The sequence below is a fragment of the Danio rerio genome, chromosome 8 (assembly GCF_049306965.1).
Source record: "Danio rerio strain Tuebingen ecotype United States chromosome 8, GRCz12tu, whole genome shotgun sequence".
Lineage (NCBI taxonomy): Eukaryota > Metazoa > Chordata > Actinopteri > Cypriniformes > Danionidae > Danio > Danio rerio.
Window position 1 is genome coordinate 23,807,686 of NC_133183.1, and position 14,383 is coordinate 23,822,068.

Genomic DNA, 14,383 nt, shown 5'->3' on the forward strand with positions numbered 1-14,383 from the left:
GTTATTGAATAATTCACATGATTGATGTAAACTCTGGTTTGATTTTGCAGTGCTAGAGCCTGTATTACATAATAAATTAAAACATAGTTATATAAAATATAAATAAACGTATACATAAAATCTAATATTAAATATATATTTTTTTATTCTTCATTTTTACTTCTGACCAAGTATGGCATATAAAAATCAGTTTTTATTTTGATACCATTTTTACATTTGCTGTACATTTGTTGAATTAATGATTTTGTTTTAGTTTGTTTTATTTTGTGAACACATTTGTATTATTATTTTTTTATGTATCTAGTGTAACGGAGACCAGATAGTGAAATGCTATGCAGGTAAACCTCACTCCTCTGACCTCAAAAGGTGCTCTAGCAACAGACGCTATAGAGGCCATGGGCTTTAGCCTCCTTTTTAGAGCAACCAACTCCCATACAAAGAATCACCAGTTAGACTGCAGTAGGGCTGGTGGGTTACAGTAGTTTAAATAATTAAGTTTAGCAGAGTTATCCGAATACATTGAGTGTTGAACAGAGCAAAATTTAAAACCCCTTAGTAATTTATTTAAGATAATTGTTTAAACAGACAGACGTTGAATCCAAAAAAAACACAAATGCAACTAAAATGAAAAAAAAATTCAAATTATGAAGAATCAATACAAACTTCTTCATATTAAACATCATGTATGTAGTGAAGCATGCATGCCTAGTTTATTTATTTTGGCAAACCAAGGAAATGTGTTTGTCTGTAAAAGTGCCATTTACAGATACTTCTATAAACAGTCTCAGGTCCGATTTTCCACCACAGAATGAGTGCCAATCATTTCTGAAAATAATCATTATTTTATTTCAATTATTTTTTTCAGTGACTATTGTTAAGGAAATGTTTTTGACCAATGGTTTTAGCGTTAGTTTTCATTTACTAAAATAATGTTTCTGACGTACTACAATTCTTGTTAAAAAAAAACACCAGACATGCTTATTATGTACAGTGCTCAGCATATATGAGGACACCCCCCACAAATTTCTCATTTAAATTAATATTTCCTATACGATGCTTTACAATATTATATTTGTGCATATACATTACTTTAGTCAGTACTGAAGTAAAATCTGGAGCTAATCTAACAAAATAATTTACAATAATGGTAAAAAAATAATAAAAATTTTAAAAAATAATAATAATAGTCCAAATTTATGTTATAGAATTTTTTTTTATTCAAAAATAGAAAGAAAAAACATCAAGAATTGCAAAAATATATCAAATTTTGGTGAAATGTAGGTTTTTTTTGCAATATTTTGCATGAATTTAAATGTATAATCTTTTAATTTCTATAGAAATTCTGTGACTAAAATATTATTTTAATAAATATCTGTTAATAAATCTGTTTTGTTCAAATGTACCAATATATATTACCCATATTCAATGAGAAATGAATAAAAGTATTTATTTTTAAAATGGGGTAGACTCGTATATGCTGAGCACTGTACATTATAAGTACTTTTTGTGTAAAATGGTGTTTATACATTAAAAAGAGTGCTTACACTTTAACTGAGTGTGACAAAATGTGACAAGAACAGATTTTAAAATAAAATACCCAAATACACTGCAGTGCTCTTCAAGCAATGCTCCTGCTTGGCACTCATACACTACTGCTCCCAGTGTGAATGCATGCACTCAATGGAAACATGCATGCTGAAAAAAACATGTGCTGCTCACACTTATGGTGTGAAACCAGCCTTATACTTCTTACAGTGACAACTGGAGCACTCTGAGGTTGTGACAGTTCCTAGATCACACCAAGGGTTTAACCTTGACCCTTTCAAATACCACAACAGATCAGATCATAAACCAGACTACATCACTCCAAAAACACAGAACTCAAAACAGAATCAACTTATGTTCAGATATTCTCACATAAATAACCCATGTGTCCTTATATCATACTGTACGTCTAAAAAAAGAGACTCTGAAGAAGTGTAATACATAAGGTCTGCTGGTAACATATTTATCCATTCAGCAAAAGAGAACACAGCCTTTAGATGGGCCTTTCCCAATTCCCAAAGGTATACTATACTCTCCTCCCTGTTAAACATCAATAACCCAGTGACGGTCGTATCTTTTAGTACACATTGGTGTTCTAGAAGCTGTCAGAATCTATGTGGTGCTGCAGCTCTGATCAGAAACTCTGGGGTGGTGTGGTCTCAAGCATAGATGAATATTTGATATTTCTCTTGATAAAAGGCCTAACAATTTAAATAATACAGCAGACAAGATCCCCCAGGGCACATCCAGGAACCATGAAATGTTGCATTAAATATTTACCTGTCATTTAACTTCAAAATGCCATATCTACGTAGGGAGCTGACCTCTGACCTCTTCGTTCTTAATCAAGATTTGTAGAAGGCCAGTCAGGTAGAAGCTTTTAAACAGTAGATTTGTACTAAAAATCATTCAAGCCTACTTGACTATACAGATAACTAGCATTGTGAGATGCAAATCAGTTAGCTGGTAAAACAATTTTGCCCAACTTAACAGCAGATCTATTGAAATTCCCCAGTTGAAGCACTACAACTTACTTAAATCTATGCATTAATATTACAAAAGAAACATGTTGTTATTTATTATTACAACAAACATGGAATATCCTTGTGAAGGCACTCAGAAACATTTGCAGAGGGTGTGGATTACAGGTACTGTAAATAATATTACAGGAATACTGAATCTCTAACAGCTTTCTAACAATACACTGGGGTCTTACGAAGCGCAACAGAGAAACTGAACATTATTTACAACACCATTCTTACACAGGCCAATTGTTTTGCTTCGAAAGACCATGGTGTACCGTTATAAACAGTTGGGGTATAAGTTTGTTTTGCCTCTGTTTTCTTTTTGGTTTGTTTTTTGAGTCTCAAAGAGGCAGCAGTCATTCACTTTCTGTTGAAGATTTGTTTTATTTGCCTACATTTATTATAGCCTGAAGGTGTGCAAACAAACAGCAATTTAGATTTTTAGATTAACTGTTTAATAGATGCCATATTCTCATTTTAGGTTTAGACACACATGAACAGTGAGATAGCAATGTTCCCATTGTTTATGCTTGAAATGTATTCCAGCTCATACATGCATAAACACACATTGTTTTCTCTTATTTGTTTCCTGCAGCAGTGTTTCTCTATTATCCAACCTTCTTTTTATGATTGCAACTCTTATTGCAACGTTCTCCATACATGATAAAGCAGTGTCATAAAGAATAAAGTCAGAGGCCTTACCGCTGATGGTAGGCTGTGATTCCTGAAGCAGGTGTTTGAACAGGAGCAGGTCTGACAGGTGTTTTGTGAAGTGTTTCCATGGCTGTGTTGGGCCTCGGTGCACTGCAGTTTTTTGCAATCCTGATTTAGAAACACAAGGTCAGAGTCCTCCGGCTCACAAATCTAAATTGGGCAGCATGTTTGGGTTCAAAAGCTCGCTCAAACTAGAAAAGTGAGAGTAACATACCTGGAGGGACATATCCAGAAGGGAAAGAAATGTGTTGAATCTTCGAGCACTGGCACTAATGACTAAAAGCCCAAAGTAAGTTTGATGTGAAGGAAAAGATTTCCAGGCAATAGACCTTTTTCACAGCGGAATTGAACACCGGAAGCGCCCTTCGAAGCCGTGTATAGTTTTTTCCGGTTTTGCTAGCAGCCGCAGAAACATGGCAACTTCAGGGCATCGAATGACATCCTCACTGTCAACTTTGCCAAAATTTGGACAAGACGACGTTGTTCGCTTGGTGAAGGACCACAGTAAGGTGAAAGGCTCAAAGCTGGACAAGGGATACAAGTTGTTCTTCGAACAGTTTGTTTTTAACTACAAGGGTAAGTAAATTGATAACATTATGTCTCAAGTATTTTGGTAGTTATCCTGTTAAGTTCTAATGTTAGTTAATTTAGTTGAGAGATTTTTTTTCTGCAAACCCTGTATAAAACTGACACAGCCTAAATAAAACAGCATTTAAAAGATTATACCGATTTGCATAATTTGTGCAGAAAAAAATGTCTTACAAAAAGCGTTTGTTATGTAGGTTACTGTAATGCGTAGTGAGCAGCATATGCTAATATCAAGTCAGTTGTAAGCAAGATTAACTTTTTAACATCCAGCAGGATTAGTTTTATGTTAGTAGTTGTCCATAAGCTGTGCTAACCCCCTCCTTCCTTTGAATGCAGTGTCAGATATAGCGAACGACGAGGTAGTTGTACAGGCAAGTTGCTATCGGTCAATGAGAAAGAACGAGGAGCCCCATAAATTACAGGTTGCTTAATGCTCGCAAGGTTTCAAGTCTGGAAACATACTTTGATTACTACGCTGAGAAAATAAAGCTATTCGTTGTTGTGTTCAGTGTTTGTATACCATTCTATTAAAGTGTTACATTTTTTTTTACACTTTGGTGGTCCCTATTGCACATTTTGTTGACTAAAAGTTGAATTGCAACTACATGCCAGTTACTGCTCATTTGAGTATTAGTAGACTGTCTGCTTAATATCTGCTGATACTGCTCCTTTAACACATTTAACTGACTATAAGAAACTTAAGTACGTAAACTTACACTAACCCCAACCTAACAGTCTACTTATAATCTATGAAGAATTAGTTGGTATGTAGATGCAATGTAACTTAAATTCAACAAAATGTGTTGAGGTACCTTAAAAAAAATGTGATACCCATTTTCCCACTAACCTCTACATTTTTAAATTTTGCTGCAAAAGTTGCAAATATCTTCAAAACACTCAGTTTGTAGCGATTGGGGTGTGTTTCCAGATCTTTAGGTTCAAGTTAGTTTATGTTCTTGTTCAAGTTCATTTTGTTCCACTGCTGTTGCAGTTTTTCCAGTGTTGTTTCTTGGCCAAATTATCCTTATGTATTTATAGTAATTATTATTTTATTGTTGCTTATTTTATACTTTAAGGTTGTACTGCAAGCAGTAAGTAGGCCTGTTGCATTAAATGGATGTAGCTGTTCCTGTGCAGCTGGAAAGGCCTTGTGCAATCATGTGGTGGCACTGCTTTTCCAAACTGCACACTACAGTACCATGGGAGTGAAGACAGTACCAACCGCACTATCATGCACCAGTGCTCTTCAAACATGGCACAGGCCAAGGACAAAGGTAAGATGTCTAAACCAAGGAAGAATCTTTTCAAACACACACACACTCACACATACACACACACGCACACACACACACACACACACACACACACACATATATATATATATATATATACTCATTTCACTACATGTGATTTAGAGAAGAATAAAAAATACATGAGTTTATTGTATAATGTCACTGTAATCAAGTTAAAACATTTCATCAACCAAATGTATTAGTTTCTGTTTTTCATGGAAATCATACTTTTTTATTTGTTTAGATTGTAGTCTTGGCATTAGCAGAAACTACTTATTTAATTTGTGTAAGAATGATTTTTTTGTTAAATATAAAAACTTACTTTAGTCTATAACAAAAATGTCATTCAGGGAATTAGACCTGAACCCATGGATGAAGTTGTGGTGCGGAAGCCAAAAGCAGCAGGACGAAGTTGTGTTAAGTCTACACTCTATCAGGCATACCCAGGTGAGATTGTACACAGACACACAAACACAATCTCCCTTAACTTGTTTATCACCTATTTGACTTTCTTTGTTCTGCTGGACACAGAAAAGTAATTTTGAAGAAAGTTGAAAACCTGTAACCATTGACTTCAATAGAATTTGTTTCTCTTACTATGGAAGTCAATGGTTACAGGTTTTGAGCTCTCTTCAAAATATATTTTTCTGTGTCCAGCAGAACAAAGAAAGTCAAATAGGTATTAAATAAGTAAAGGGAGATAAAATTATGTCAGAATTTACATTTTCAACAGAAGTAATAAACTAAAATGTCTGAAAACACACAAGGGCAGGTAAATAATTATAACATTTTCATTTTTGGGTAAACAATCCACACTCTCACACAGACCTGTCTGTCAGCAGTATTGTCACTTTCTTTAATTGTCTATTTTCAGGACCTTTTCCTGACCCAGCACTGCTCTCCGTTGGTGATAAATTGAGAGACCTTAGACCACAGCTTGGTATTTGCTCAATCTTGTGTGGCCTCTCAAGCATGGAATTAGTGGAATCAAAATTTGGTCAAGTCCCAAAGGGCTCGGTTCTCTCTTATCAATGCCCCACTGCAGTATCACATGAAATTTGCAAGCATCCTGAAGCCCCTTCATTCCCAAAACTGCCATTACATGGCTATAGATTAGACAGGCACATGAATTACGTTCCCAGTTTTGAGGAGTATTACCATATTGAGAGTTTGATGGTTACTAGTGAACTATCATGCATTATTGAGAAAAACACAAGAGAGCAATCAGAGAATCCACTTTGGAAAGAACTGCGACAGCCACGCTTAACTTCCAGCAGATTTGGTGAAGTGTACAGTGCAAGAGGGGATTCATCATCTGAGGCACTTGCAGTCAGGATGCTGAGAGGTGTACGGCAAACATCCGCTATGAAAAGAGGCATTGAACTTGAGCCAGAAGTCCTACAGCTGTACAGTGACTTTTGTGGTGTAAATGTGTCACCTTCTGGATTTGTCATTCACCCTGATGCACCATACCTGGGTACTAGTCCTGACGCTAAAGTTTATGATCCATCTGAAAAACCACCCTTTGGGTTGGCTGAGGTGAAATGCCCGAATGTTAACAGCATAGCAGAGGCTACACATATCAAATTTACTAATGGTCAGGCTAAATTGAAAAGAAACCACAAATATTTCTGGCAGGTTTTAGGCCAGTTGGCAATAACTGGTTTGCCTTGGTGTGATTTTATCACGTCTACTAAAAGTGATCTCACAGTAGAGAGAATTTGGAAGGACGAGTCCCTGATCAACGATTTAAAGAAAAAACTTGACCTTTTTTATTTCAACACTTACATGCAAACTTACCTGAAAAACCAGTAACATACACATGTAAAAATTGCCACACACACCACATGTATTGTTCTCTTTATGAGTTTGATTTATTCATTGAAAATGGGACATAGCTGTATATTAATGTTGTGTGTGTTTGTGTGTGTAGATTGTAGATACATGTTTGTGTGTGTGTGTGTGTGTGTGTGTGTGTGTGTGTGTGTGTGTGTGTGTGTGTGTGTATATATACATTATTGGATATGTACATTTTTATGCAAATATTCAACAATCTATTCATCTACAGAACTTATTTATATTGTGAAGCACTATCCAATAAACATTTCTTAATGGAGTTCACCTTTGTTCACTTCATTTTTTACACACAGATGTGGTCTTTTGTATCCAGTGGATATTGGAAATTGGACATTAAACAGCAGGTTGTCCATAGCTGATTAACAGAACCTGAAAGTGTAAGAGGAACAGTTGTGTCCCAGATATGGTACTCTTTTATTCTCCTGATAGCTCTCTCTACCAGAATTCTTAGACGGGCAATACTTTGTGTTTTTTCTGTGTTCTCCTTGCTGAAGCATGCACCTCTTTTGAATGGAGGGATGATGAGGCTTGCACCAACATCTGACAGCATCTGATCAATGACAAAGCCTTTATCGGCCATGCATGCATCTCCAGGTTCAAGTAGTTGGAGAATTCCACACTGCTTGGTTATTTCTTGGTCAGATATTGACCCGGTGAAGAGCTTGGAAACAAAGGTGATTACACCACATGGGGCAATACCTATCAGAGCCTTGAAAGTGGTGTGATTTTTGTAGACTGAAAATGTTTCAGACTGTAATGTAAGCGATGATGGAGATTCGCATCTAATTTCTGTGCAGTCCACAATCACTCTCAGATTTGGACAGTATTCTGCAAATTTAGCTGGCATCAGTTGTGTGACCTGTTCCCTTGACATCCAGATAGGCAGTGACCCCAAGACAAGGTATAAATAGTTGGCCCATGTGATGATCACTCTGCTCACAGTGGCGGTACTGATGCCAAAAATGTCTGCTATAACCTTCTCTTTAAGGCCAGCAGCAACACGACAGCAGTACAGGAACAGCTCATCCACAAGCGCAAGTTTACGGGTTGAACCTCCTTTTTCAACATCCACAGCACCACTGTTTCTCTGTGCTTTACTCCAGTACACTAATTTGGAGGCTGATGGGGCAACTGATTCCCAAAATATCCAGAATACTTTCTCAGATGGGAATCGAGTGTAAAATCTAAAGTCCTCATCAGTTGCACAGTATCTGTTAATGTGTAATTTTGAGGCAGATAGATCACAGAGTTGGACTTCTAACTGTCTGACCTTGGCCTCTAGCTCTCTGATTCTTTGAGCAGCAGCATCCAAATGTCCTGAAAGGTACAAAACATATTAAATAAAAATATATACTAACACACACACACACATATTTCATATTTTATTATAACACATATGTATGTAAACTGTCTATAAATACAGTACATCCGTTTATAATGTAAATATAATAACTTATATTTTTAAATAAAAATGTTTTCTGCTGTACATACCAGGTGATGGTTGACATGCATAGTCGTGGTCTGCTTGAGGGAGTATCGGCACAGCTACGGCTGGAGCAGTGCGGTCAACACGAACATCAACACCAAGCCGAGTACTTGCCCGTTGAAAAGGTGACTCACGTGTAACTCGGTCTGTACTCCAGTCATTCCAGGAAAAAAGGCGAGGTGCAGCACCAGGATTTATCTTCCTCCTTCCACTTTTGGTAGTGTAAATATCGTCCGCTTTGAAGTGCATACTGCACACGAACGTACTCCCGCGTTTAATTTGAAACAAAGGACCTTCATCCCGTCTGATAAATTTTACCCATGACTTCCTCTGTTCTTCATCTTTCGGGAAATCGTGGAAACTGAGGTAAGGGTGACGTTGTTTTGAGTTTGAGCAGCCGGGAACGCTGCAATAACAGCGATGAGACGACTCAGCCATTCTTTCTTACTGCGTTGCATTGAACCGGATGTTGTGATACACTGCTTCGCTTACCGGAACCAGGAAGTGTGAAAAAGGCCTATTAGGTTTGTGTCTTGGTAACCTATTTCTCGCGCGTGCGGATTTGCTCACGCGATGCGTCCATCAAGCTAACGTTATATAAAAAGAAAGACCTGACGTAATGTTACCGTATACATTGAATTTGAGATCGTGTGCTGTAAAACAACAGCAATAAAACGTATTTTTGAATTGTCTAAGTCCGCCACAAATTAATCCTTTTGAGCGAATCAAACATTTTGCATAACCGATTCGGATCGAGTCGGATCTTGTCAGTGAATCAATAAATAGGCTACCCGCAAATGGCGCAAATCAAGTGACACTAACGTTTGAACCGGATCTTTTAAAGACTCGATTCATTGTAAACGATACCAGTTCTGGTGGAAAATTTTCATTTTGACGTATCTTTCACTTAGTGAATATATTTTATGTAAAATTTGACTACTAGACTATATCATAAAGTTTCTGAAAGTAGTCCAAAGTAAAAAAAAAAAAAAAAAAATATATATATATATATATATATATATATATATATATATATATATATATATATATATATATATATATATATATATATATATAACTTTATGATATTTATTTAAAAATAAAACAATTTTGCTGTAAATGGTAAGATTTTCTTTCACTCTCGAAGAACATATTAGACTGGACAATATAGAGAAATTATATAAACAAAAACATATAAAAGACATATGGCAAACGATCATTTTTACTGCTTGCATAAATGTTACTCTTTCATCATTTGTCTGGAGAAAATAAACAGGAAAAATGACTGACTGACATGTGAAACAAGAAATGAGAATGGTGGGGAAATATGTACTATGATTAATAAGGCTTTTTTCTGTTATAATTCATCCATATATTAGTCTAAACAGTTATTGGAATATGCAGTAATCCATACTCTGTGTTTAATAAGGCAACATGTAGTGGATTTATAATAAATGATGCTCCAGAGTAAGTTAAGTGAGCAAGTTTTTGGCCTAAAGGAGGGGACAACTCTGCTGATGATGCATATTAGATATTTTCTGCTAATTTGTAACAAATGTGCTCCGTGTTTAGACTTAAGCGCTCTCCCTCCTGAAGCAGTTCTGTCAGTAAACAGATTCATAAATTACCAGCATCTTTATAGTGCTTTTTTTCCCACAGCAATTTCACATCCAAATATTTTCAAAGAAGGACTTGTCAGCAATATTAGTAGGCCAAACTTTTCCGATTAGTTTCAGGCAGGTTCTTTTCATGATCAGAATATGGTTTGATTTTTAATTGTTAGTAATACATTTAATTATGAGTGAAACTTCCCATCCAATATAACCATCTTTACTATATGTGTAAAGTTGTCAGAAATGAACCTTATTTTGGACACTAAAATAATACATGAAATGAAAATTTCAGTCTGCATATACACAGGCCTATGTCTGTCTAAATGTGTAGTTCTCTGCCTATAAGACCTGTTTTGGAATGACTGATGGCTTGATGGCTGTGGTAATTACCCAGTTGGTTAGAGTAATTAATGAGGCTGTGTATATCATGAGTCTGCAGTTGGCCACCCCTGAATGCTAAGCGAAATAAGCTATGTAAGTATATATTTACTGGAGTAGATTAGAAATCTGGGTGGGTTGAGAGCTGCTTTCCATGAAGAGAATTAAACAGTGACATGAGAACTGACAGATGTTCTCAATCTTGGGGTTTTAAAGTAAATAGAAACTGTGTATACATAATGCATAAGAGCAAGTCCATCTCTGAATGGCAAAGTTTTGAAGTTGTCTTTAAATCCTTGAACTCAATTAAAATGCTGTGTCAGCATCCTAAAAACCCTCAGATATGGCTGAACTAAAGTGGTTCTGCAGAGAAGAGTGGGCCAAATTGCATCACAGTGCTGTGAAAGACTGATTTTAGTTTTTTTTTTTTTTTTTTAGCACCTGGTTAATGTTATTGATGTGAAAAGTGCAGCACAATGGGAGTTTTGAAAAGTATTTAGTTTTTCAATTTAAGCAGGTATTAAGATATTAGGCAGACAGTCTAGTAATAATCGAATGGACTATCAAAATAAACTGTTTTACTTTTCTATTAACAAACATTTTTGCATGTTTTGCATAATTTTGCATTTTCTTTAAATGCAACATTGTTTTGATAAAAGATGTTGTTTAAAAGTTGTTTAAAGCTGTGTAACTTTAATACACAAGGACAGTGTATAAAGATGTGTTTGCATTATCTTATTTATCTTATTATCTTCCAGAGCCAATAACAACTTAACAGCAAAGTAACAATATAAATAGTTTTTTTTACAAAGACCACTGGAAAGTAATTTAATACAACATCCTGAAAATTCTGTTTCGGTCCATAGAGATGATTCACATAGTTATTTTCTTTAAAGGTACATATTTTACCTCTTGTTCAAGATTTACGAGAAGTCTCCAGAATGTGTCTGTAAAGTTTAAGCTCAAAACATCCATCAGATTATTTATTAAACATTTCAGAATATTGGAATTTTCTGCTTTGAACACAATGTAGCGGTTTTTGTTGCCTGTGCCTTTATTGCTTGTTCTCCCTGCCCACCGTTCCCACAAGCCTGTCAGAGTGTGCCTCAATCTCTGCCTCAGATATACAGCCAAGTGACAGACATGAAGGAAGCAGATATCGCGCACATGTACAAAATAAACCTGATTTAATGTCCACAAACCGGGATTGAAGTATCTTCTTTTATAATTGTACTGACATGCGGCTGTGGTAGAAAAGAGGGTAAAATTGCTGTAATTTATTACAAACATGCACTGTTTTAAAAATGTTAAACTTGTAAAACTCATTCTTGATTTGATGATGATTGATGTTCACATTAAGCTGAACAGATCTTTTAATCCCAGTTGTTTTGTGCACAACCTGTTGATATGATTATTACTACAGAGACATGTTAATATGCGGCTGTCAGTAAAATCATCACATTACGGTCAGCCTAAAATTGGGAGGGATATGGATCCTCTTTTAATTTCAGCAAATTTAAAAAAGAGGCTTATTGTCTTTATATCATACCAATATGACTCTGGACACACTATACACTTCTTTCCAAACAGCTTACAAAAGATGATTTTTATCATAGGTGCTCTTAAAGAAAGATGAAAGCCAGTTACAGTTTTTCTCAGTCACTTTGGTGCATTTCTCACAACACTATTTACATTTGCACAAAAGGTAATGCATTTCTCAAAACAGTTAGTCATTTGTGCACATCCTAGTAGCAGTTTCTCATTCCTTCCAACAAATTGCAAATGCTTTTGGATATGCATCAATTGCTTTCATACAACTCTCTGCTATTTATAACATTATCATCTGCTTCTGTCAGGTCAGTCAAAATTAACTAAACTTGTGAATGCTGAATAGTCATTCCATATAAAACTAATTTATTTCATTACTTGAGTCATTACAGTCAAAAATGTTGAACTAGTTGTCAAAATCTGTCTAACAAATTTTATTAAAAAATCTTTATTTTACTGAAAATGTCTCCTAAATTGAACAATTTCATGAATAATTTACAGACCTGTGTGTGTTGTAGGTTCAGTTCCGATATGTACTACAATATTGTTTACAGTTGTGCACAGCTCTACCCAAAGGAAGTTTATGTTTGTTGTAAATAAGAGTGTATTTATTCTTTTGCACAATGCTGTGCAAATTAGAATTGTAAAGAGAAAATGCAGTAAAAATGTGAAACACATATTCAGTGTCTTGTACTCTGATACCTCAGTAAATGCAGTGATGTCTAACTTTACTGTAGTTTTCAAATGACTGTGGAAATAGTACACAGTGCTGTCTTGAGCATTTTCAGGAAGTGTCACCAAACTCTGACTTTTTTTGCATTGAAAAAATGTGCAGAGTAAACTGTCATAATAAAAACATGACAAAGCCATTTGACTATCTTGTTCATAAACAATGGTGTCAGGACTTTTTATTTTGATGACACTGACACTTTCATTGACATCAATACTTGCTTTTGAGGAATGAACTATCCATTTTGAGCATGTGACACGCTTTTGCAGGTTATCAGCTAGGTTTTGCAGTTTGTACTAATTGTTTTAAGAAATGCATTAACTGTTGTGCAAATATAAATAGTGTTGTGAGAAATGCACCAAAGTGACTGAGAAAAACTGTAAATATGTGCACTATTAAAAACTATCCTTGATATAATATTTTAACAATATTAGTTGTCTAAATCGTATTCAATGTCTATAGGAAATGCTCTTTGGCTGTACAGAAAATACCTTGCAAATTCAAAAGGGACAACAGTTGTTTCTGAATGGTCTGGTGGAATAAATAGTCCATTCAAAAAGAGTGTCATTCTAGTTATCCACAAAAATGTAGGGCACAGCTAGTCCATTTGTCTGTAGTCCATTCTGTCCACTTCTGAAAATGTGGGGTGTGAGGACGATGATAGTGAGGGCCACATCACTACATTTCCAGCACAGGCAGTTCCTATTCAGCCTGAAAGGGGTTAAAAGGTTTAGACTTGCTTTGAGACAAAACGAACACACTGTCATCAGTTACTCACCTTCGTGTCTTTCTAAAGCTGGGTGATTTGATTGCTTCAGGGCAACGCAGAGGAAATATTTTCATTCTATATGCTGTAGCGGTCGGCTCTGTAAAAAAGAATGGAGAATAAGTTCTAGAAATGTGTGACTTTTATTCACTATAATTGTTCCCATTCTATAGTGTTGGGTGGTAACATTACAGGAAATATTTAGATTTAAGTTCTTGTAATTAGAATATATTATGCTTTAAATCAGTCAGATTACTAATTATCTTTTTTCTTAATACTTATGCACTATCATGCATATTGTTGATCTATAAAATAAATTCAAAAGTAATCAAAAAGTATTAACTTTATCATGCTGGGTAGCAAATTGTATAATTTAGACAAATCTACATAAATCTTGGATTTGATGGATGGATGAATATACGAACAACTGACTGATAGCACAATTGACCGACAGAAGGATAAAAGAATAGAATGATAGATGGATGGACGGGCGGGCAAGCGGACGGAGGGACGGACGGACAGATAGATAGATAGATAGATAGATAGATAGATAGATAGATAGATAGATAGATAGATAGATAGATAGATAGATAGATAGATAGATAGATAGATAGATAGATAGATAGATAGATAGATAGATAGATAGATAGATAGATAGATAGATAGATAGATAGATGAATGGACTTAACTATAGAACAACTAAATGGCAGAATGATATAAAACGATAGATAGATAGATAGATAGATAGATAGATAGATAGATAGATAGATAGATAGATAGATAGATAGATAGATAGATAGATAGATAGATAGATAGATAGATAGATAGATAGATAGATAGA

General features: G+C 35.2%; 2 protein-coding genes and 1 long non-coding RNA gene across 4 annotated transcripts in view; 1 reads left to right on the plus strand and 2 right to left on the minus strand.

Moving 5' to 3' along the window:
- The window catches only part of LOC141375626 (uncharacterized), a 382,930-nt gene extending 379,286 nt beyond the window's left edge, over positions 1–3,644 (minus strand). For both annotated transcript variants that reach the window (XR_012384304.1, XR_012384305.1), the window contains exons 1-2: positions 3,499–3,644; positions 3,273–3,392 (exon numbers count right to left, since the gene is read on the minus strand). This is a non-coding gene — a long non-coding RNA (uncharacterized lncRNA). The remainder of the gene's footprint in view (positions 1–3,272; positions 3,393–3,498) is intronic.
- A 40-nt stretch (positions 3,645–3,684) lies between these two features.
- On the plus strand, positions 3,685–7,280 carry LOC110439056 (uncharacterized). Its single transcript, XM_021473383.3, has 4 exons — positions 3,685–3,860; positions 4,949–5,146; positions 5,515–5,611; positions 6,039–7,280. Exons 2-4 carry the CDS (start codon positions 5,072–5,074, stop codon positions 6,977–6,979), a joined length of 1,113 nt encoding a protein of 370 aa, XP_021329058.2. The 5' UTR covers positions 3,685–3,860; positions 4,949–5,071; the 3' UTR covers positions 6,980–7,280.
- Positions 7,026–9,261, minus strand: LOC141375624 (uncharacterized). The gene is made up of 2 exons (XM_073910329.1): positions 8,513–9,261; positions 7,026–8,338 (listed from the first exon to the last, which is right to left on the minus strand). The coding sequence occupies exons 1-2, from the start codon at positions 8,943–8,945 to the stop codon at positions 7,305–7,307; spliced, it is 1,467 nt and encodes a 488-aa protein (XP_073766430.1). The 5' UTR covers positions 8,946–9,261; the 3' UTR covers positions 7,026–7,304.
- Between the last annotated feature and the right edge of the window lie 5,122 nt (positions 9,262–14,383).